The following is a 23,837-nucleotide window of genomic DNA, read 5'->3' on the forward strand; positions in this document are numbered from 1 at the left end:
AAAGCTCCTCAAGCTCTTTTGTTTTGCTTCTTTGTGGGTAACTACTACTTTGCCACTACCGACTGTACTATCCCCCGAAAAATCAAGACGCAAAATCCACTGGCACCAGTGAGTGATGTCAGGAATGCCGGGGAGAGGGCCACCCCTCCCAAGAACCACAGGGAGTCATAGAAAAGGGAAAGAAACTGTTTTCAAAAGTTTGACCAGATGCAGGACTCAACAGAGCCCGGTACTTTAAAATATAGTAATAATCAATCAATCTCTGAAACCACAGACTCAAAAGGATGGAGCAATGGAACTAAGATCAAAACTGGGGGCATAGAAATTAAATTGACAAAGTTGTCATTCTTTGCTGTCTCCCTGCACCTGCAGGAAAGCAGCTAACATTGTTTCACCCAGGCCAGCTGAACTCCAAATCTGCTGGGCTCTCAGCTGGCCGCAGAGCTGACACCCCTGACCTGCCGGCTCCTCCCAGGGAGCTTTGAAACAGATGCCAAAGAGAATGAATAACGTCCAAAGCAAAAGGAAGCGTCAGTGACTGACCTGCCTCCACACTTTTTTAGATCAATGGAGAGAGAAAAAAACGCCCACAAACATGCTATGTGAATATTTGTGAGTATGTGTGTGTTACATGTGTGCATGCGTGCCACTGCTCTTGTGACATCAGATGTTGCCTGGGTTATACGTGTTCACTGATGCCTAGTGAAGGATGAAAACTGAAGGCTCAAATGAATGGGCAATCCACAAGTGAACAAATGACGGACAGCTGGCAATGCTACAAATAAATTAATAAAGCTAAATTTGGGGAGTTATCATAACTATGTGTGAAACACAGAACTATGAATAAATGTACAAAGACCAGCAATCTGCTTTGTGCAGTATTTACCAAGTACCCAGAAGAGTGCCCATTATAAGCCTTCAGAATATTTATTGAATTCCATTTCTGATATTAGGGTCAGACCATTACAGTCGAACAGTATTATATCAAAACTCAATAAGACTACTCTGTCACAAGCATTTATCATATCCTAATAGCCATCAATGAGAACCTCAAACTTTATTTTTCCCAGCATCTTTTTACGTGTCTATTTTGGTCCAATATATTGAAAATTGCAATACATTTCCTATTTTAACTGAAAATAAAGTCACATCACTATAAAATGAGCTGACATACGTTGTTTAAAAGCCATGATAGAGTAACTAAGGCACACTTTTGACAGATTCTCCTTCCAGTATTGTAAGGGTACTAATTTTAAAATAAAGAAAATAAGGGAGGACAAAAAAAATGCTCATATAGGAATTCCACTCTCACATTTTAAGTTTGGTGATACAAAGGTAAAAGAGGCCAGCCCTCTTTATTTTAAACTCAGAGGCACATACATACCCCATGTTAAGCAGAAGTTCTGAAAGGGATCTTAAAAGTGAACGCACTGGTGGCTATTTCAGAGGAATACTCGGTGAGCCAGCTCTCCGTCCACCCCTCCCCCTCACAGCACAAAAGAAAACTGCTGGCGAGTCAGGCTTTAACCATCATTCTGATATATATATATAAAAAAAAAGTGAGGGAAAACTATAATAAAAAGAGGCCTTTAATTAAATGAAATTGCCACTCTGGGATCAGGCCTTCATGCTTGTCAGCGTCCTCTCAAAATAAACATCTCAAAACTAGGCCTCGGTGGTGTCACTTTCTCACAGGCAAGGCATACTGGGTAATCCCCAGGCATCCTGACAGCTACATAATGTTCAAACTGTTTCACGGGTGAATGGCGGCGTTCGCGTGAAAGAAAATATTAATGTCTGGAATTAATAGAAAAAGGGACCAGGGTTTACAAAGCCAAACAAGTAAAGAGGGTGTCAAGTTAGTGTGGCGTTAATTGTTAGGGAAAATTTGAGTAAGGGGGGGAGCACGTTGTGATTTTCTCTCTGAGCCTAAGTGCCTCACTGTCAGGGAAGTTACATCTCAACTAGGCAGGCCCTGAAAAGGGGTTGGCGCTCAGGAACGCAACTCCCACATTACACGAATGATGAGATGACACCTGAATGGGTGGACTTTAACCTTTTTCACTGGGAGCTTCATAAACAATGAGGCTCTTTGGGATAAAGAGGTAGTGCATTTCTCCAGGAGGAACTTCCAAGGCCGCCTCCAATTATGCCCTGTGAACCTGAGCAAGTCATACAACCTCAATCTTGGAAGGTCAAGGAGTTAAGAATCAGGGGCCAGTGCTCCCTTTTGAATACACTTTGGTTCTATATGAAGAGAGAAACTATATATCGAGAGAGAAACTAATAGCCATTCCCGACCCTCCAAAAATGTTCCAGTACACACTCCCACCACCAGCGTGGCAGCCCTTTGTTCTGCCCGTGCTCACTGACGGCGGGTGTCGTAAAGCCTCCTTTGAAGCTGCACCTTCCAGCAGGCTAACATGCCACAGACACCGGTCACTTCAGAGCACGGCCCTGTGCCAGGCTCAGCGGGAGGCTGCAGACGGAAACCAACTCCACATTGCAGTCCTCTGCGCCTGGTGGGTGGCACGCACACTCTAAAAATATGACACCGGGTCCAAGAGGTAAGTGTCAAAATAGAACTGAACTCAGGGGCTGTGGCAGTCCACAGGTGGCAGAGATCAATTCTAGTTGGGGTGTCAGGGTGTTATGAAATAAGGGAGACGGAAGTTGAAATGTGAGTGGGTCTGACCAAGCAGAGGAGGGATGGATCATTCCAGCAAGAGGGATTGGCACTGAAAGGTGGACGGAGAGCAGAGGTGGGGAAGGAGACCAAACATTACTAAATTTGTATGGTGCAAAGTTAAGCATTTCAACTTACCCAGAAATTAAGATGAAAAAATATATTGAGAAATAGTTTGTTTATATATTTTAAGATATTTGAAAAATATGTTTGTTTTTTCCCTTTCCTCTTTCTTCCTCTTTTTTTAAAAAATATAAGTAATACATGTACATAACTCTGAAAAGTCTAATATGAAAAGTAAACCTCTATCCACTTACCCTTTCCTCATTCCTGCCCCACTAATGTACCCACTATAAACAGTGTCTTGGGTACTCTTACAGAAAAACAATAGAATTGTTTTTAACAAAATGTAAACACATTATATGCACTGGGCTACGTGTTTTCACACTTAATGTAGTTTGGATCTCTGTTCCTATCAGCCATACAGGTCTACCAGGTTTTTTACAACAGCCTACATTTTCATTATATTGATGCATTTTTATTTAGCTGGCAGCCAAATAAAGAATATTTATATCATTTCTGATTTTTTACTAATACAAACAACACTGTAGTAAGCATCCTTGTATGACTATCTTGAAGTTCTTAAGGGATTATATTCAAGTGATAATTTTTAATATTGGAACTGCTGGTTCTGATAGATATTGTCAAATTGTCCTTCAAAAAGTTTAACAAATTTAGATTACAACCAGAGTATAAGGTCGTATTTGTTTTGTTGCATACTCACAAACCTTTATTTGAAACTAATAGCAAGAAAAAAATGGTATCTCCATTTTTATCTATCTTTAGCATTTTCAGTAAAGCTCAGCATCTTTCATATTTTATGACCTATGTTTATACTTCTTTCAGTGAAATTCTTGTTCATATTATTTGCTCATTTTTCTGTGGGATCATGGTGTGTTTTTTGCTTACAGATTTGCATGAGCCTTTAACTATGGAAAATAGCCATTGGCTATACATCTTGGCATAATTTGTTTAGACATGTTATTTCTTGCTATCAGTTTTCTTTTTCATTTAGTAAAATTTTATCAATGTTTTATTTATGGCTTTGTCATTTAACTTCCTGCTTAGAAGAAATGTTCTCACCACAAGATTTTAAATTAATTCAGCCATGTTTTTTCCATTGATTTCATAGCTTTTCTTTTTCCTTCTTTTTTTTTTTTTTTTTACACTTAAGTCTTTGGTCCATCTGGAATTATTTTAGTTTGAGGAGGGAAGGAAATTCAGGTCCACTTATAAGCAGGAGTCAAATGATCAGAGCTAAGCTTTAGAAATATAAATCTGGCAGCAGCTTATAATTTAGAATGAAGAAGAAAAAGGCTGAAGCAAAGAAACCTAGTAGCTGAGACATATAGCACCTGAGAACTGAGGACTGGATAGGAAGGTGCAGCCAGACCATAAAAAAAGTACCAACGCAGGGATTCACAACCTGTCCACTATGCCCAAGAGATGCTCCATGGACTGGAAGGGTTATTTAATCAAAACCACTGAGAAAAGCTGCTATTTTCTCACTAAAAACATCAAATGGAGAGTATAATATTAAACATTGCTACAAATTGCAATAAAGACAAACAAACAAACAACAAAAACAGTTTAAACCCTTTCGACTCTGGATTTTATACAATTATTTAAATACATAAATCATTTTACTTGGGTCCCTCTGAACATAATAAGAAATCTCCTACAGACCGAAGGTCCTGGAAGGTACGATTTATGCCACAAGGCGTCTAACATGAATGCTAGGTGTGTATTATAAATATGCGAAGAGTGAATGGAAAAGCTTAGAAGTAAGAAGAACACAGGTGGAATAAAAATCCAGGCCTTCCTTTTAGTAACTGTAGAACCCGGGACAATTTACTTAATTTCCTCATGTCTTAGTTTCTTCACCAGTAAGATGCAAAAATACCAACCTCACAGGATTGCCTGAGAACTGAATGAGCCTTTATACTCCAATGATAACAAGGGTCAGCCATTTACTGAGAATGTTCCATAGCAAGTGCCCCAAAAATAGCCACTACTATCGTTGGTATTCCTGTGTAAGTTGAAAAAGGGAGAACATATAACAATGGATGTAGCTGTATTAAATGTTCCTTTACTTCATTTTTAATTGTCCAAGATGACATGCTTTGCTAATTTTTCTCTATAATATCTCTTCCATTAAGATTTCTAAAGGCATGAAATTTATATATAACACCTTCTCTTTTCACAAGTTGGATAGAACATTCCTTGTCTTGTACACCTTCTCACAGGGATTCCATGTGGCTAGGGAAATTGTCCATAAAACAACCTGAGCTGTCTTGGAAAAAAAAGAACACATAAAACCTAAAACTCCATGACTACTCATAGTAAGTACTGGCTGCTTCCCTATCTACGGTCCCAAGGTTAATCAGTGATGACTTCAGAGCTCTTTGAAGATGTATTACAAAATAGCATATTTTCTTAAACTAGCATTCCTAATTTGAGCTGAATATCCACTGTATTGACTACAAAAGTGCCATTTGTAGGCAAAATCTACTTATTTGTTATCAGCAAAGCCCATTTGCCAAGTTATCAATTTTAGCCATGCAGTCTCTCAAAAAGAAAGACCTTCTTAAGGAGAAAAGTTTCCTAGTTAAATGCATTTGTCAGAGTAGTTGTTTGTTCATGAAAAGAAATTATCTCTAGATTCTTTACATTTTAAGTTCTCATTTTATAATATCAGATAACTTTCATTAGGATCTCTTCAGGGTTCAGATTCAAGCCAACAATTATGTACCAAATCTTTATGGAAACTGAACTCATACTACATAAACAGCATTTTGGAACTACGCAAAAAAAGTGTAAGTTTGACTTTTTCTTAAATCTTCGTTAAGAGTAAAAAGTGACTGTTAGTCCTATTTATACACACACATTCAGAATCTTCTGAATATATACACATATCTAGAATCTCTTGTATTTTTCTTCTTGCCAGTAAAAACATCTAAACCTGAGCTGATTACATAGGGATTCCACAGACCCACGTTCAGACTTGCTTTGAGGCTGGCTAAATTTCCAGAAAATAAGCTAGTGGTGACATTTGAACAGTTGCTGCTGCCCTCTAGCAGTAAAGCTGAAATTCCCATAGTAGTATCTGAATGCTGCACACTTAATCTGCCTCTTCTGAAACCATGACAGATTTGGAAATCCAGAGGGCATTTTTCCTCAGGCACATGAGAAAGAAGAAATAGTGTTTTCATTTGTAGAGCAAAATCTATACTACTTGAGAAGATGGTGAGAGTTTCAAGTCTAGCGGAATTCCAAGCCTGGTTTTCCCCACTAAGATAAAGTGAAGGGAATGTGCAAATCCCTAGGTCTACCCTGGCCCATTCTTTTTACCAACCACAAAGAACCACTTCCTCCTTGAGCTCCTACACGTCTTGCTATCCACATTTTGTCATTTAATACACCCTGGGTGAACAATTCCTGAACTTTCCTCGTGAGTATGGTCTGCCCTCCTCTCCAGGAAGCCCCTAAGGGAGTTCCCCATGTGCAACATGCCAAAACACCTTGGCCAAGGCCTGCCTTGGGATGGTCCTGCTTTTTTACTGAAAGAATTTCCAATGACAAATTCAACCAATGGGCAATTGAGAGTGGGAACTGATGACCTGCAATTGCCAATTTTACCAAAACGTGTCACTTTTAACTATTTATAAAGTTTCCACAGAGCCATATGGAATGAATAATGGAGCCTACAGGAGCCTAGGAATCCAGCTCCTTCTGGGGCCTTCAGCATCTCCCCCTGTCTGTGGCCTCCCTACACCTCCTTCAGCTGCTCTCCCTAAACCTCTGCCTCCAGCCTCAGCCCACTGGGTGCCATTCCCAGACCCTCCAACCTCCCCCTCCCGTGGCCTCCTCCCACCTGTCTCTCTCCTCCAACCTCTACCCTCTTCTCTCCTCAGTCTTCCCCTCTCTTGGCTCTGAAAACTTGGCTATGTCACGTTTAGACTTTTCTATCACTTTCTATTTTAGCCTGAGACACAGTAAATACTGTTTAAAATGCTGCTCTTGTTTTGTCTTTATAACCAGTTAACTGGTTACAATATGACCCAGAGACCTCCAAAAGCTGTTTTTAAAAGGTTTATAAACTTAACAAATAGTTGAAAGAAAAATATTGTCCAACATTGATGAAGTCTGTAATTTCAGCAGATTGGTCATTTCGTGAGTAGATTATTGAACAAGTTGGCTTTCAGTGACATGGCCATTGAGCAAATATGCCTGCTCTCCTCTCTTGGATCAGGTGAAGTGAAGCACACAGAGGTGTGTCCTTCTGCTTGGAAACATGACGCGCAGTTGTTCTTGGCACACCAAAAAAGGAGGGACCCAGGGAAAAGGCAGAACACGCAACAGCAAGACAAAGCACAAAGCGAGGCAGGGGCCTGGATGCAGCAATAGAGAGACTAAAAAGGGATAAGAAAAAAAAAAAGGAAGGAAATAAGAAAGGAGTAAATAGCCAGTGATAGTCAATGAGTTTAGCTGCCTTAAGTCTCCCTAAAAGGATAATACATAACAAAGATATGTGAATGTCAGCTTTCTGGGTTCTGGTTATCCAATTGGCAACACACACACAATTATTAGTACACTAAAACTCTCCTTGCTATTAAAAAATACTAAAAGTCCCCTATCACAGCTTTTAATTAACTATCAATCTAAGTCTAAAGAACTGAGCACCAGCTTCCCTGAAAAAGAGAGAACGGGGCTTATGTTTAAGTAATTACATTGGCAATGTGCATTACCTGATTTAATCTGACATCACTAAGGAATAAGTACTATTTACACTGCCATTACTACAAATAAGGAAAATTAGTGAGTGCACACAGCCAGGTCTCGGACCCAGGTCTATCCCACCCTAAAGCTTTCATAAACTGAAGCAATTTAAAATGTGACCCCAAAATTCATGATACCACTCTCATCGAGAAGTAGTGTGTCTGCCCCCTCCCTATGAATCCAGGGCCTGCTTCAACCAATGCAGCATGGTAGGAAGGACACTGTGTTCTTTCCAAGACTGCATCATCAAAGCGACACGCTTCTCACTGGGCATCTGAGCACCCATGCTGAGTGCTCAGAGATGGTGTAAGAAGTCTGATAACTCAGGGGCGGCTGTGCTGTGAGGAAGCCAGGCTGCATGGAGGAGCCTCCTGTGGAGCAGTCCTAGCCTTCCAGCTAGCTGGGCATCCTATGTCGGGGTAAAGCCTCCAAGTTCCAGATGATCAGTCCCCAACAGTCGAGTCAACCCAACATTCCAATCTTCCCAGCTGCGGAACAAAGATAGTATGGAGTAAGGACAAGCCATCTCCACTGTGCTTTGTCAGAATTCTCACTCCCAGAATCTGTGAACATGTCCTCGTTCCAAGTCACCAAGGTAACTATTACACAGGTGATAGTATCTGGAGCAATTCTTTCTCCATCAAAGGCCAGATTCCCCACCTCAAATTCACGATGTTATAATGCTTGGAGGGTGATGGCATGATAGAACTAATGGTAAAATGCCCTACCAGAGCTCAAAAGTAAGATAGAACTCAATCACAAATACATGGGAAACACACAGGAATACATAAATATGCAGCACACAAACAGAGCATACCATTTCAACATCTCAGACAATGAAACAAAGTAAGTAAACATGCTGGAAACACAGCCTGCAACATAGCACACATTTATTGTCATAGAAACAGACAGGTGATGAAACTGTCCACTGTAGAGATGTCCCATCCAACCACACAGAACAGACATGCTTGATTAAACTGAAGTCAGTGATCTCAGGTTGGGTGTAAGGCACTTCTTGCTTGCAGCAGACACAGGAAATGCCCCCATTTTGTTCCAGGGAACTTCATGGGAGTTGAGATGGGATCTCACTGAAAGAACTAGTAAATGAGCATCAGAGACAGTCTAATCCATCCATGAGCAGACACACTGTCTCAAAACAAAACAAACAACAATCTACAGAGAGCTTACTTGCAGGGATACTTTAAAGACTATTAGGACAAACATGTCCTTTTACATTGGATGATCTGTATCAAGTGACAAAGGAATCAATGGAAGCAGATTTTAAAAGTCAGCTTCACTCACTTACTGTGGGACCCTGGCAAGCTACCCAAACTCGACCAGCAGAAGAAAACTCCTAGCCACTTTACAGGATGGGTGTTTGCCTCTTTGAAAGTTTCACATTTTCTCTTCAATGACAGCCTTCCTGATTCACTAGCCCAGACGTGTTTTTGTAGCTCCCTCACAGACTTGCTGATGACCTCATGCCATCTGGTGTTCAGAGAAGGTACTCCAATAAGAAGCAAAACCAAAATTTTACAAAATGAAAAGTACTGATTATGATCTTTGGTGACAGTAAAACTGCAGTGTGGTGCTGGCACCTGAACAAAAAGCCTATCAGTGGAATCAAAGAGAAATCCAAGAAGCAGGCTCTAATATTTTAATATATGACTAAAAAGTGGCATTTAAACTATCAGGGAAAGGAATATTTAGCCCTAGTTAATTAGATAATTGTTGGACAAAAATAAGACTAAGTTCCCCATCCATGCTGGAAGCCAAAATAAACTCAAGACAGATCAAAGATATAAATGAAAAATGTAAAATCAGACAGAAAAGAGACTAAATATAGGTTAATGTGTGTCCCTCTCAAGAGACGAAAAGCCTTTCTAGGCACAAAAACAAAGGAAGAAACTCTCCAGGATATGACTGTAAGACTTGAAAGTATTTTTTGCAACAAAAACTTTCTAAACAAAATAAAGAACAAATGACAAATGAGAAAATACATGTGAACATATACAGGAAAGAGAAGTATGGCTATAACAAATGGTAGAATAGGCTAGACACAAAATAAAGCAAATATCCCATAACCAAATGTCCTTAAAGGTCTAAACTGATTAATGTAAGTACAAATTAAAGTGAAATTAAGATAGTACTTTTCCTCTCTCATACTAACATGATATTCTACTCACAATATAAAATAAGAAAGTGGACCCCTTTATACACTACTGCTTGGGCTTCAAAACAGAAAAGTCTTTATCAAGAGTGAAGTGACAGTTCTGAAATGAGAAATTTGAAATGCTGAGATCATGTGACAGAGGAAATCAATTCAATTCAATAAATTAATACCAAAGAAATAAAATAGAAACTTGTATACACAGATTTAGGTACAAAAACATTATTACAGCATTACAACTAACGAAAGATTCGAAAGAAACTCAATGTGGAACACTGGTTAAACCAAGTATGACGCACGATAGAGCTTCTCATTTCTTGTCAAAATAAAAATTTAGTGATATAGAAAATATGTTTTGGGGAGAAAGAAATTAAGCAATTTACAATGAAGTCCTGTTTTCCTGTTTTACTTAAGAAAGAACAGAATAAAATAGAAATCAGGTCAACACAGCATATTCAGTTCAAAACGCCAGTTAACAATGAGCTAGTGGTACAAAGGAGAGTCTAAAGTTGTATGTAATGGTGCCTAAGAGTCTCCCCCTGAGTACCTCTTTGTTGCTCAGATGTGGCCCTCTCTCTCTCTAACTGAGCCATCTCGACAGGTGAACTCGCTGCCCTCCCCACTACGTGGGACCCAACTCCCAGGGGTGTAAATCTCCCTGGCAACACAGAGTATGACTCCCGGGGATGAATGTGGACCCGGCATCGTAGGACTGAGAGTATCTTCTTGACCAAAAGGGGGATGCAAAATGAGACGAAATAGTTACAGTGGCTGAGAGATTCCAAATGGAGTCGAGAGGTCACTCTGGTGGACATTCTTATGCACTATATAGATAACACCTCTTAGGCTTTAATGTATTGGAATAGCTAGAAGTAAATACCTGAAACTACCAAACTCCAACCCAGCAGTCTGGACTCCTGAAGACAATTATGTAATAATGTAGATTACAAGGGGTGACAGTGTGATTGTGAAGACCTTGTGGATCACACCCCCTTTATCTAGTGTATGGATGAGTGGAGGAATGGGGATAAAAACTAAAGGACAAATGGGGTGGGATGGGGGGATGATTTGGGTGTTCTTTTTTCACTTTTATTTTTTATTCTTGTTCTGATTCTTTCTGATGTAAGGAAAATGTTCAGAGATAGATTGTAGTGATGAACGCATAATTATGTTATCATACTGTGGACAGTGGATTGTATATCATGGATGATTGTATGGTGTGTGAATGTATTTCAATAAAACTGAATTTAATAAAAACAAACAAACAACAACAACAAAAAAACAATGAGCTAGTGGTATGCCTTCCTCATCCACACCAATTTTCCCGTATAATGTTTGAAACCCACTTTCTGGAACAAATTTAACTTGAAGAAAATAAAACCACAAGTCCACAGTAGGGTCCTTATTCAAATAGTCACCCTTTAAAAATAGTTTCTCTTTCATTTCTGCTGTCTCACCAACAGAAAATAGGAACTGGCTTTAGACAAAACATTTAACAACCACCATCAGTCCTTATCCCAGGAGTAAAAAAAATCGACCTCAAAAAGAGTAGAAATCAGAAGTTACACAATTGGTGCAAAAAAATATGAAGAAGCTGGGAAGATGGTATGTTTTGAAACTGACAAATGTCATTAAGCTATTCCCTTTCCCACAGAAAAAGCACAATTACAGAACCCAAGCAAGAATAATTCTAATAGGACACAGCATTAATAATAATAGCTAACATTCATTGTTTATTTTTCCAGGCCATGTTTCAAGCAACCCCCATACACACACATGCGCGCACACGGACACACACTGGGATAATCCTCACTATAACCTTAGCAGGCAGTGCCTCCTTGCAAGGCAGTGCCGAAGCTGGTATTTAAACTCAGATGGGCCTTTGGCAGTGTCCGTGACTCTGACCCACTGGGCCAAAGAGCCTCAATATTTTCACATCCTGGCACAAAAAGATGATAATTACTGCATGGCCTGCCAGGGTAAATGGAAGGGGCTGCTTAGGGACTGGCACAAGCTGAGGGGACTGATGTCTCAGTACACCCAATTTTCAGCACACCAGTAAGAAGCTCTACGCTGCTCCTCAACCCAAAGTAGAGTCTGAGAAACATCCCACCTGCCCCTCAATTACAGCCGCAACAAGGAGAATATGTTTCTCTCCAGGAATAAAATGAGATTATCTTTTCTTTTTTATAGAAAAATCATATGAGCATAAAAATTCTATAATCATAAAAATTATTCTACTAAATAGAAAAAGCAAAACAGGGCTTAAACTCAGGTAGCATCCCATTTGAATGGGCTGGTAATTTATTAAACGCCTATTAATGGCAGAACGCACACTCATGGGAAATCTTCAAATCTGTCCTCTAAATTATTCCTTTCAAATGCGAAAATGATGCATCTAATCCATTCTTTCTGTAATCTGCACATGGAGCTGACCCTACTCTAAAAACAAAACAAATGTCGATTATCTACCTGTGATTGGGAATGGAAAGTGCGTGCAGTTTCCTGGATGAATGTGTAATGAGTTTTCAACAGCTAAGGCTCACATCAAAAAGCAGGCTGTCCATGGTGTTCCAGACACCATCGGCCTTTCTTCAGTGAAGGTATCCTCTCGTTGATGACTCAGTTTGAACACTTTCATGGCCTTAGAACTGTAAATTTGTGAACTAATAAATCCCCTTTATAAAAGCCAGTCCATTTCTGGTATTTTGCATAATTATAGCTTTAGCAAACTGGAACATTAATGATAGAGAAAACTATATGCATGAAGTGGGTATATGGGAAATCTGTACTGTCTGCATGATTTTTCTGTAAACCTACAACTGCTCTATAAAAAAAAAAAAGGAGTAGTAAGAGAATAGATATTTATTCATTTCTGATTTGGAATGGAATTTTTTTTGGTTGTAGGTAATAACTTTGCAAATGTAAGGGTCAATAATTGTTGGTTATTTTTATGGAGCTATCACAAATCATGATTTTTTTCTGTAAAAAAAAAAAAAAAAAAAAAAGCAGGCTGTCCAACCTCAGGCCTACCTAGAGCAGAAGTAATTTTGAACACTTTCAATGACTTTTCTTTCTCTCTTGCAGCACTGAAAAGTGGCCACCAGAGGGCATCAACTACATAGTATACCTTCTGTGCACAAGCAGGAAACTAACACCAGCCTTAACTTCAAGGGAAAAAATAGTTTTAATGCAGAGGCTGTTGTTGTCCAGGAATGAATATATTGCTCTAGGATTTAAAAGGCTTTAACCTGAGCATTTATCCCAGCAAAAGCGACCTTCCAGTCATTTGACCTATGCTCAAACCCTAGAAAACAAGGCTCCTGGTATGAACCTACCAGCTTTGCTGCCAAAATATCTCCTTGGCCACATTCCCTCCCGTGGGAAACTGAGCCTGGGTGCAATTTCCTCCATGCACCAAGCCAAATTATGAATAAGTTGGAGTTAAAATCAATTGGTCATATCATACTCCTTCTGCTGTATCAATCTCAAAATTTAACACAGACAAAAGCTACTAGACAATGTCACAGATCAAGCACTTAAAACAGGCATAACCTTGTTCAATCAAAAACAATGTAGAAACTCACTGAAAAAATTGGAAGCAGATGGAGAATAGAAAGGAGCAAAAGGAAGAAGTTAGGATGGGGGGCAGGGGGGAGTAGAAAGGCAGAGACAAGAAAAAAAAGATGAAAGGAGAGAAGGAGGGGTTAGAGAGGGACAGACAGCAAACTACAGACAGACAATGGGTGAGAGAGAACAGAGAGATACAGAGATGGCCATGATTTTTGTCATATCGACTGTAAAAGAGGATGGAGTTCAAGCCAATGCCTGGGCATTTTAAAGCATTCAATTAAGACTCATCCTTAGAAAGACCACTCTAGAAACCAAAGTTGTCCAACAGAAAAAAAGGGAGGGCTGCTTAATATAGTACTGTGCTCCTGATACTGGATCCATTCTAGTGAAGGCTGAAAGACCATACACCAGAGATTCAAGGGAACTTCTTGAAGGAATAGCAACATGACATGTAAGAGGAATCTTCTAAATGCGGCCATACTTCTAGTACAACCTAATTAAAACCTCTCTGCCTCCCATGATATCATGTTTATGACAGGGAGTTGTTACCAGTCACCCACTAACTTCAGTGCTATATAATGATCTGTAGCTTTTTCTGGGCTTCGTAAGTCAAAAGAAAATATATATACTGTACAGAGGGTAGAGAGGTGTGCCAGTCTGAAACAGTTATGGATCCCAGAAAAGCCATGATCTTTTGATCCAATCTTGTTGGGTGGAAACTTTTGATTGAATTTCTATGGAGAGGTGACCCACTCAACTGTAGGTGAGATCTTTGATTAAATTATTTCCATGGATGTGTAGACCCCCACCCATTCTGATTGGGTCTTGATGAGTTCACTGGAATACTTAAGAGAACCCAAGAGCCGCCACAGATGCTGACACCTGGAGATGCTTGTAGATGCACACAGAAGGATGCCTTGAGATACTAAGCTAAGAGAAGAAGCCCAGAGTTTGCTCCAGAGAAGCTAAGAGAGTACTCCCAGATGCTTAGAGAGAAATGCTCTGGGAGAAAGAAGCAAGGGCGCACAGGAGCTGAGAGAAGGAGCGAAGACAGGAGCTCAGAGACATTTTGGAGAAAGCCATTTTGAAACCAGAACCAGGGAGCAAAGGACCAGCAGATGCCAGCCATGTGCCTTCCCAGCTGACAGGTGTTCCAGACGTCATTGGCCTTCCTTCAGTGAAGGTATCCTCTTGTTGATGCCTTAGTTTGGACACTTTTATGGCTGTAGAACTGTAAATTTGTAACCTAATAAATCCCTTCTATAGAAGCCAATCCATTTCTGATATTTTACATAAAGGCAGCTTTAGCAAACCAGAACAAGAGGTTGACAACTAAAGACATCGGGATGGTGTTCCAGTTTGCTAATGCTGCCATTATGCAAAACACCAGAAATGGATTGGCTTTTACAAAGGGATTTTATTTCTTTACAAATTTATAGTTTGAAGGCCATGAAAATGTCCAAATAAAGGCATCAACACAAGTATACCTTCACTGAAGGAAGGCCAATGGTGTCCGGAAAACCTCTGATAGCTGGGAAGGCACGTGGCTGGCATCTGTTGATCCCGGGTTGTGTTCCATAATCATGACAAGAGTGCAGCAATGGACTTGAAGGTCACAGAGCAGACTCTACAGTCAAGGGTGCAACACATCTGGACAACACTTTCAAGAAGACCTTGTCATAATTGAAAAACAATTTTTGATTTATTTGGTCAATTAAATTTTAGAGTTAAGAATCAAACACACAATTCTTTATGAAGAAAATGAAATACAAACAAACCCCTATGCTGAAGATGGAGCATATAGAGAGGGCACAGGGTACTGAAAAATTGACACAAATAAGGCAACATGACCAAGTTCACTGCTGGGGGAGATGACATGGAACACAGGAAGGAGCTCTGCACTGGGAGTCAGGAATGAGTGGTTTGACTTATTATTTATTTAAAAACAAATGACCATTTATTGACTATTTTCTACATGTAAGACATTGTACCATACATGTATTTTCTTTTAATTCTTAATATCATGCCCGTTTTTACAGAGGTATAATTTAAATTTAAGAGAGGTTAAATAAATTGCCCAAAGAGGTCACAAAGCTAAGACGTAAACTGCAGTGTCCAAATCCTCTCTTTGCTCCACTTACCCAGTCTGCTCTGAGTCCTGCCTCACCACTACCTCGCTATATGGCCTTGATCAAGTCATTTACACTCTGTACTCAAGTTTCCTAAATTAAAACTTCTGTTAAACTGGTGGCTGGAGCACACCGATCTGTGAGATATCTACCAGCTCTAAAATTATGCAAGTCCTTTTTTTTCATGATTCTCAGTAGAGTACTTGGTCTGGTGCCCATTTCATTGGTGAGACGCACTCCATGTTTACTGAGTAAAGGAGTAAAAGAATCCTTTTCCCTTCTGATAAGATGTTTTCCCATTTTCAGTAGCCCTCAATACTCCTTACTCCTTTTATTTAAGTCTAGCAATTAAATTAGATTTCCTCAATGAAGAACTAAAATTTATCAATAACATTCTATGCACAAACCACCAGTATGTCACAGTAGGGCATGCAAAGATGAAAAAAAAATTTCTCCCAGCCAATACAGTGCTAATATCTTAATAGAGAGGATCAGTCAATTACCCAAATGAGGAAAAAGGTGTACTTTTATAGAGGTAAAAGATGCATAGGTTTGAAATGATAAGGAGTTTCTGGCTATGAAAAACATTAAAAACTACACAGAAGAAGTGCCATTTGAACAAATTTTGAGGGATATGCAACAACGAGCTATTGATCTTAGAGACTGGAGAACGTGATATAGAATGAATGTTGCAAATTCACAGATAATTCAAAAGTTCTTTTACTTAGTACTTCGGCCTATCACAAAGTTTTCTGTGCCTAATTATATTAACTGAGCTAATACCAAATTGAGTTATGTTTAGAGAATACAAATTAAAGCTTGAGACCAATGCTGGAGAGCAAATAGCTAGTGAGATAAAACCCCAGAAAAATAAAACGTGGTGGCTAATAAAAAGTTGAAACTCTACCTACCGGGAAAAGCATATGTTTCTGCTCCTGTGCCAGCACCTATCTGCACTCAGCAGCTGCTGAGAGCAATGGTTCTCAAAGGGTGATCCCCAGACCAGTAGCATCAGCATTGCCTGGGAACTATTTAGAAAGGTACCCCAGTAATACCCAATCAGGAACTCTGGGCATGGGGACCAGAAATCTGTGCTTCAATAAATCCTCCAGGTTGTTCTGAAACTATTCAAATTGGAGAAGTTCTGGCCCAAAGGACTATGTTAGAGAGAATTCTGAGGTTGGCAAAGCTTCCATTGAAAATAATGCTGCACATATAAATAATGTCAGTCTCAGGCAAAGGAGGCAGGAGTGCAGCATGTGAGCCAAGAATTATGATCCTTTCTTAAAACATGAGTGACTCTCACATGCTCTCTTCCTTTGAGGAGAAGGCTCTGATCTTTATATTAATACTTCTGATAGACAATCAGGGAATCAACACAATTATAGTACAGGAAGGCACACTACCCCTCAAAGTATAAGGAAAAAATACTTGCTAGATGCGAGCTATTTTTTTAATAGATAGTTACTAATCTTACCCCAAATAAAAGAAATCCTACAGGAACCATTGCTACTGGTTCCAAAAGAAACAAGTTCTGGAACAGCAAGATTTACAACCTACATTCCTTTTTATTTACTTGCACTTGGGTTATATTAGTTATCATAAGTTTTACCCAAGATAACAGCCTGATTCTTCCATGATGTTTTAACTTTGATGAAACTGCGCACTTGGAGAGGACGAGTGATGGGATTAAGCACAAACTAGAATCTATCCTTTGGTCTTCCAGCAGAAGGGTAGGGACTAAGTGTATGTAAACCTTATTGTTTAATTCATTTTCTGACATGTACAATACCTCCTTCATCATCTACAAACTTTACTGACAATCAACCAGGAATCTACTGTAACTGTGTCAACATGACCTGCCAATAGTGGTGTGACCAGATAACTCACATCAATAGGGACAAAAGAATCAGAAAAGATGGGAGAAATCAGGAAAGGGACAGTTGGCATGTGGATATCCCCAAAGCTACACACTATTGGTAATTATAAAAATATAAAAATGGACACAATTTTTTAAAGCTTTAGGACACTTTCTTCCTAGTAAAGTTAAATACACTCTCTCCAGGATACTCTTCTAATCTCCAGATAAGCTGTCACAAAATGACTGATCTTATTTGACAGAAACAACTGCTAGACGCTGTGCGGGTTAAGAGCAACAGTCAGGATGTTTGTGGGAGGTAACTTCATGCTGGATTTTGCTTATGTACCTTTAGGTATTACTTCTTATATGAATTTAATGGTAAAAGCTACTTTTCACTAAAATGAAAAAAAAAAAAGGGTGCTCCAAACTTGAAAAATCTATATATTCAGAAGTATGAAGACTTAATACTGAGCAAAATAAGTCAGGCACAAAAAGAGAAATATTATATGCTACCACTAATGTGAACGTTGAAGAATATAAAATAAATGGTTTATAATGTAAAAACTAAAATAAAATAAAATAAAAAGTATGCAACAACAGGGTTGTTTTCTTTCCAATGAGTGATATGTGTATCTAAGTTTTAATATGAAATTAAATACATGTTATGATACACAAGGATGGAACTTTCACTTTCTACTTTAAAGGGAGGAATCTGGATAAGGACAGAGGACCAAGCACATATACACATATGCCCACACATGCTATCTGCCACAAATCTTTAAAAACAACATAAAAAATGTATCTATCAAAATGGATAAGTCTAGACAATGACAGAATACAAGAAGCTGTGTGGTTAATGGATAAGAAATTATGGTTTTAATAGAATACCTTATTTAACCAATGAGTAGAAAATGAAAATTTCCACTATTTGAAGATGCTACATTTGAGAAAATACATTAAGAAAAGAAAAAGTGTTTTTGTTTAGGAAAAAAGAAGAGTGGGCATACTTTATACAGCCCTGGAAGTCAGAAGCCAGATGAAATCAATGCAGGAATCCACAGCCTAAAACATGAGCAGCAGAGGGTCACTGTGAAAAGGTTTCTTGGACTGGAAGTGGGAGGAATGAGAGGGTTTGCAGCAGGTGAGCCAGGGGTGGCCCAAGCTGGGAGGCAACAGAGCAAGCAGAAGGCCAGGGCACTATCAGGGTGTCTGGTTAGCAGAGCAGCTGTGGAGCAGCTGGATATGGAGAAGCAAAGCACCTGATGGCAAGCTACAAAGAGAGTGTGGGCGGCCAGCCAGAGGGGAAGGCGGTAAGTGACAGCTGATAACCAGGAGGAGTGGAGAGAGCTCATCTTGAACCACTGGCTCACCCTGTCTAGCTGCATGCCCCAAGTCTCCCCAGCATCACAGAGGGCAGGTCACAATAAGGAAAGGTAGCATCCATAGATGGTGAAACAGGGACACACAAATAAAAAGATGAGCACACCTCTTCAGAGTATCAAACATGCAAAGGAAACTAATGCCTTATGCAAATGCAGCAAATGCAATGAACAGGAGATTTTTAAATGTGCAATTAATCTTCTCAAGAGAAGAGAGGGCACCATCCCATTCATTAAATAAAAATAGGCTATTAAAACATGAAAAAGTGACAAATGTAATGACAAACTGAATAGTTAAGCTGAAAAGGAAAATAGTAATAGCTGACAAAAAATGAATAAGCTGGAAGACCAAGCTGAGGAAATTTTTCTGAATGGAAAAAAAAAAAATGGGAAGAAGGAGAAAGAAAAGGCTAAGTGACATGGAAGACAGAAAAATGGTCTAAAAGGCCCTTTGTTCTTTTACTAGGTGCTCCAGAACATAAAGACAGGAATCAATAGGAAAAACTGTTCAAGACCTGAAGAAAGACAGAAATTTTTAGAATGAAAAGTCCCAACTAATAAAGAAAAATAAATGAAAAAGGTCATTAAGGAAGAGACAGATACATTTGCTCACGATGAAATGTAAAACCTCTGAAGTACAAAAGAGATTATAAAATTACAGATAAGCAACAAACCTGGAAAATAGTTTTACCATACAATAAACATATATTTTTTAAAATTAAAAATAATTGCAAAAATTTAGAAGAAATGACTCAACTAAAAACTAGGCAAAAGATATAAATAGAAATTCACAGAAGAAGAAATACTAATGACCAATACATTTAAAAATTATGCTCATCCCTGGCCCTGGCATCCAGGGATTGAAAATGCCTTCTTGACCAAAAAAGGGGGAAAGAAAGGTAACAAGCTGAGGTCACAGAGGCTGAGAGACGCCAAACAGAGTCGAGAGGCTATCCTGGAGGTTTCTCTTATACAAGCTCCAGCTAGACATCCCAAATGGCCACAGTATGCCATGCCCTCACCAAAAGTAGTCCCCAAATACCTAGGTCCCTATCTGAGATTCTATAGAAGATTCACTCACTAAGTTTATTTATCAGAAACTTAAATCTACCAGTGTGTTCCTATGCCAGACAAGTCCCAAAACTCAGAGGCAACAACCTCTTTAAGAACATCAACCAGATGCACTCCCCTTCCCCATGTCGACACCCCCTTGCAATATGAACAAGTTAGGGTGGTCATTGTCTAGACCCCCCTGAAGATCAAGAAAGTGATTAAACGAGAGGAAGGGGTAGCAACAGAAAAGATAGAATTTAACAAAGGATTACAAATACTGAATCTTTACATAAATATTTTTTTAAATGTTAGGGTATTAGAATATCTAGAAGGAAATAACTGAAACTATGGAACTGTAATGCATAACATTCTTTGAAATTTACTGTCTACTTGTTAAATCATACTTTGAAATTTATCACTGTTATGTATGTATGTTAAGTTTCACAATAAAAATGTTTTTTTAAAAATTATGTTCATCATCATAGTAATACAAGAAGTACAAATGAAAACAAGGAAAACCCATGTTGATCTATCAGACTACCAAAAACTACGGAGAGTGATATAAGTAAATATTCAGTGCTAACAAGATGGGGAACACATAGCTATACTGTAGGAAAAGAATATACATTTGTACAACATGTTAGGGAAAAATTTGTCAGAATCTCTCAAATTAAAACTGTGCATTCCTTGGATATGTTTAGGTTCTGTTCTTGCTGCTAACAACAGTTAACTTCTACTGAGTATTAGGAGCCAGGCATAGTTTGTAAGCACTTTATATAAATTAATACCTTTAATACTCCTAATTGCCTATATGGTATGTTAATATTATGCTCCTTGTTTAACAGATGGGGAATCTGAGGTACAGAGGGGTCAAAGAGCTTCTCTTAAGTCAAATATTTATAAATGGAGAAGTCAAAATTTGAACCCAGCTGGGTTCCAATGCTATTTTTATCTAAGGTATATTCTTATCCAGGCACCCAGACTCGTGCACAAGGATGTTCATCACAGCATCATTTACACTGTTGAGAAAGTAGGATCAAAACAACTAACATCAAGAGAAGGAGAGATAAAACAGGACATCATACTGTGGAATATTATGGAGCATTTTAAAGAAAGAAGATAGATTTACATGAAAAACACTGTCAATCTTGATGACAAATTGTGAAGCTAAAAAAGAGTAACTGCAGAACAATATGGACATTTTAGTACAATTTCAATTTACAATTATATAGGTGATGGGTAGGTAGGTAGAGAGAGAAAGTGGGGGGGTGGATGTATGTGGAAAAGGTGAATAAAGCAATAAAATAATAATAATAATAATATGTTATCCTGAAGGCATCTAGTGGAATTTCAGGATGGGAGGGGATAGGGATAGTCGTCTGAAGGGCAATTCCATCCACTTGTATATTTTATGACCTCATAACAAGGATCTATCCATGTCTCTCTCATGGACAATTAAAGGAGGACCAAGGGAATGTTTTCCTGAGAGATGCTATGCGCCAGGCATAGAGTTTTCATAGTTACCTTATTTCATTTGAAAACAACTTCATGTTGTTATCATTATTAATTTAATAATAGAAAAGAACGGGAAGGATCAGCCTCTTTAAATCATTTGCTCCAAGTTCCCTGTTACCTGAAGAATCCTAGACTTAGGCATACCAGACTGAGATGCAGAAGGTGGACTAACAACGTTAAAGACAAGGGAAGAGACACGAGGTTTTCTGGCTGCAAAAAGCATAACGGACACAGCCCTTACCACAGCGATCTCGGATGACCAGATTCCGGCCTTCCTTCAGGTGTATGGTCAAGAGATATGCAAAAGGGCTCTGGAGGTTACTCAAGCCATCGCCAGCTTCCCGGAGAGTCTGCACAGAGTGAGAAATCAGTCATCAGTATGTTTTAGGCCCAAGTGAGAGAAGTTCATATACACTTAACTAATTTAGAAAAAAAAAAAGGCCCCTACTACGGTAAATCTTCAAGTGTCTGCTCCAACTCTCACATACTTTGATAACTTGTTTACACTGTTTTATTAACATGGTATTTACACATCTCCCCAGTGGGATTTTATCACAATTCAAGGCAATCACAATAATTTCTTTGTCAGATTTAACTTTCCAAGAAGAATTAGACAAGTGATACGCCAACACCTGAAACACTCTTAAACTCATTTATTTACTGCAGGACTCTTGAGTCTTTATTCCATAACTCACTGGAGCTCCAAGACAGGAAAGAGCATGCAAAGACGTGCAGCTTTAGGGCTAACTCCTGCAGAACACGGGTCCACACTTCAAACTCGCAAGCAAAACGCCTCCCCTTTTCCTTCCCCCCTTTCTTCCCAAGCCCCTCTGAGTTCCGGTAGACCTCCTCCAAGTAAAATAAAAACATTTCACTCTAAACCACTCGGTTCATCCCTACTGAGCCCATACGACACATACCCTTCCCACGTATACACATGGGACCCGCTTTGGGCTCTCCGCCTCATTTCCACATTTCTCTTTCATTCTCTGACCCCATCACTGCATCTTCCACTTTTAGCCTATTCTCTCACCTCCTCCCAAGGCCATTCATGTCCCCCTCCAGGAATGCTTCAACTCCTACAAGCGATAAAAGTAAATTCAACTCTGTCTTTGAATGTTGATTAAATTAATCCAATTAAAATGTTGAGCCAGTTCAAATTTCCTTCCTTCCTCAAAGAGAAAGGACAGCTAATACACTTTATCATTCCCTCTTTGACATTCAGTTAATGGATTCTGTGGCCAAGTCACTCTCAATAGCCTTCCTTTGAAAATGCCCCCATCCATGTTTCAAAGCACTTCAAAATAGCTTATCTCCTTTCCTATCTCACTTAATCTCATAGCTGCTGTGTATTTTTAGAAGACTCTATCCCAATCTGACAATCGATATTAATATTTTCCAGCTCTCATTGCAAGGCCTGTTTTTGTGAGTGGATACAGTTCATAATTCTTTAGAAATATAAGAGGTAAACACATGCAAATCCAAACATTGGATGAAAAATAATTACAATATTTGCTTTAGTGCATGCTTGCTTATTTTTAAGGAATCGCACTTACAGATTGTTCTTCAAAATGTTGGGATGACACAGAAGCATTCAAATCACCACTTCCACATAGCTTCTGAAAGTAAAAAGAAAAACAAAAGCCTGCTTAGAAAAGCAACAGAATATCAACCCATATGGATATCCTTTATCAGATCTTTTGCTTTGGAGATCTGACACTTGCATACTCTTTCTGGCATGTGGGCTGCCCGTTTTGCATGGCATGTCTTGGCAATTAGAGGTGAATTTGGTGGTGGCAATTGAACTGCAGTCTCTGCCCTCCTAGTTATTGATCATGGATACGGATAAAGCGGATCCTGCCCTTCCACTGGACCACTCAGGCATCACTAGTTCATCCATGTGCTTGGCATGAAAGCAGCTTCGTGCTCAGTGAAGAAAAATGGAGCTGCAAAGCTGGCCGGCTTGTTGCCTCCTAGCACTGGCCTACCTGGCCCAAAGGGAAAAGGGCGGCTCCGGAAAACGTCAGTCAAGGAGAACAATTTCACAATGTTATCTGCAAGATCTTCCTCAAACTGTACCTTCTGATGTCTGGCAACAGTCCAATCACCAACCAAAAAGCTTTACTACATCAGAAACACTAGGAAATGCAAATTCTGAACAAAGGACCTCAGAGTGTGAGGTGTCTAAGTTTTTAAACTTGGATATCTGGGAAATCATTCCATAGGGCAATACAAGGCTCATCATGGTTTAGTAGTTTGTATGGAATACAGTATACCTCTCAATTGTGCCAGGTTTCACATGCACAGATGAGAGGTTCAGATAGTACAGGACTTTATGGAGGTTTCAGGGCTGAACATGAGGACGGCTGCCTGCCATGGAAAGGTGGAGTGGAATGGCCTCCAGCCACGTGGCCACACTCTTGTTTGTCTGACTCATTAGCCAAGGCTGATTTCTCATGTGAAAAAGATGGGATTTCCCCATCCAAAAAGGGTCGGTGTTTCCAAGGTTATGGATAAAAGTTTGGAGACTGAGGCAGGCCTGCAGTGTGAGCATGGGTAACTGCGGGACACTGATTACGTGCTTCAACTTGGCGGGCCTGGGCTGGGGGACCGGATCCACCCCTGGGGAGGG

The 23,837-nt window shown here is 39.4% G+C and overlaps 1 protein-coding gene across 9 annotated transcripts in view; it reads right to left on the bottom strand.

Moving 5' to 3' along the window:
* Positions 1–23,837, bottom strand: part of MCTP2 (multiple C2 and transmembrane domain containing 2) — a 254,741-nt gene that overhangs the window by 155,868 nt on the left and 75,036 nt on the right. For all 9 annotated transcript variants that reach the window (XM_037832944.1, XM_037832947.1, XM_037832945.1 and 6 more), the window contains 2 exons: positions 22,762–22,824; positions 21,447–21,555 (listed from right to left, as the gene is read on the bottom strand). In XM_037832944.1, coding sequence (XP_037688872.1) covers positions 21,447–21,555; positions 22,762–22,824 — 172 coding nt within the window. The remainder of the gene's footprint in view (positions 1–21,446; positions 21,556–22,761; positions 22,825–23,837) is intronic.

The sequence above is a fragment of the Choloepus didactylus genome, chromosome 4, assembly GCF_015220235.1.
Source record: "Choloepus didactylus isolate mChoDid1 chromosome 4, mChoDid1.pri, whole genome shotgun sequence".
Taxonomy (NCBI): Eukaryota; Metazoa; Chordata; class Mammalia; order Pilosa; family Megalonychidae; genus Choloepus; species Choloepus didactylus.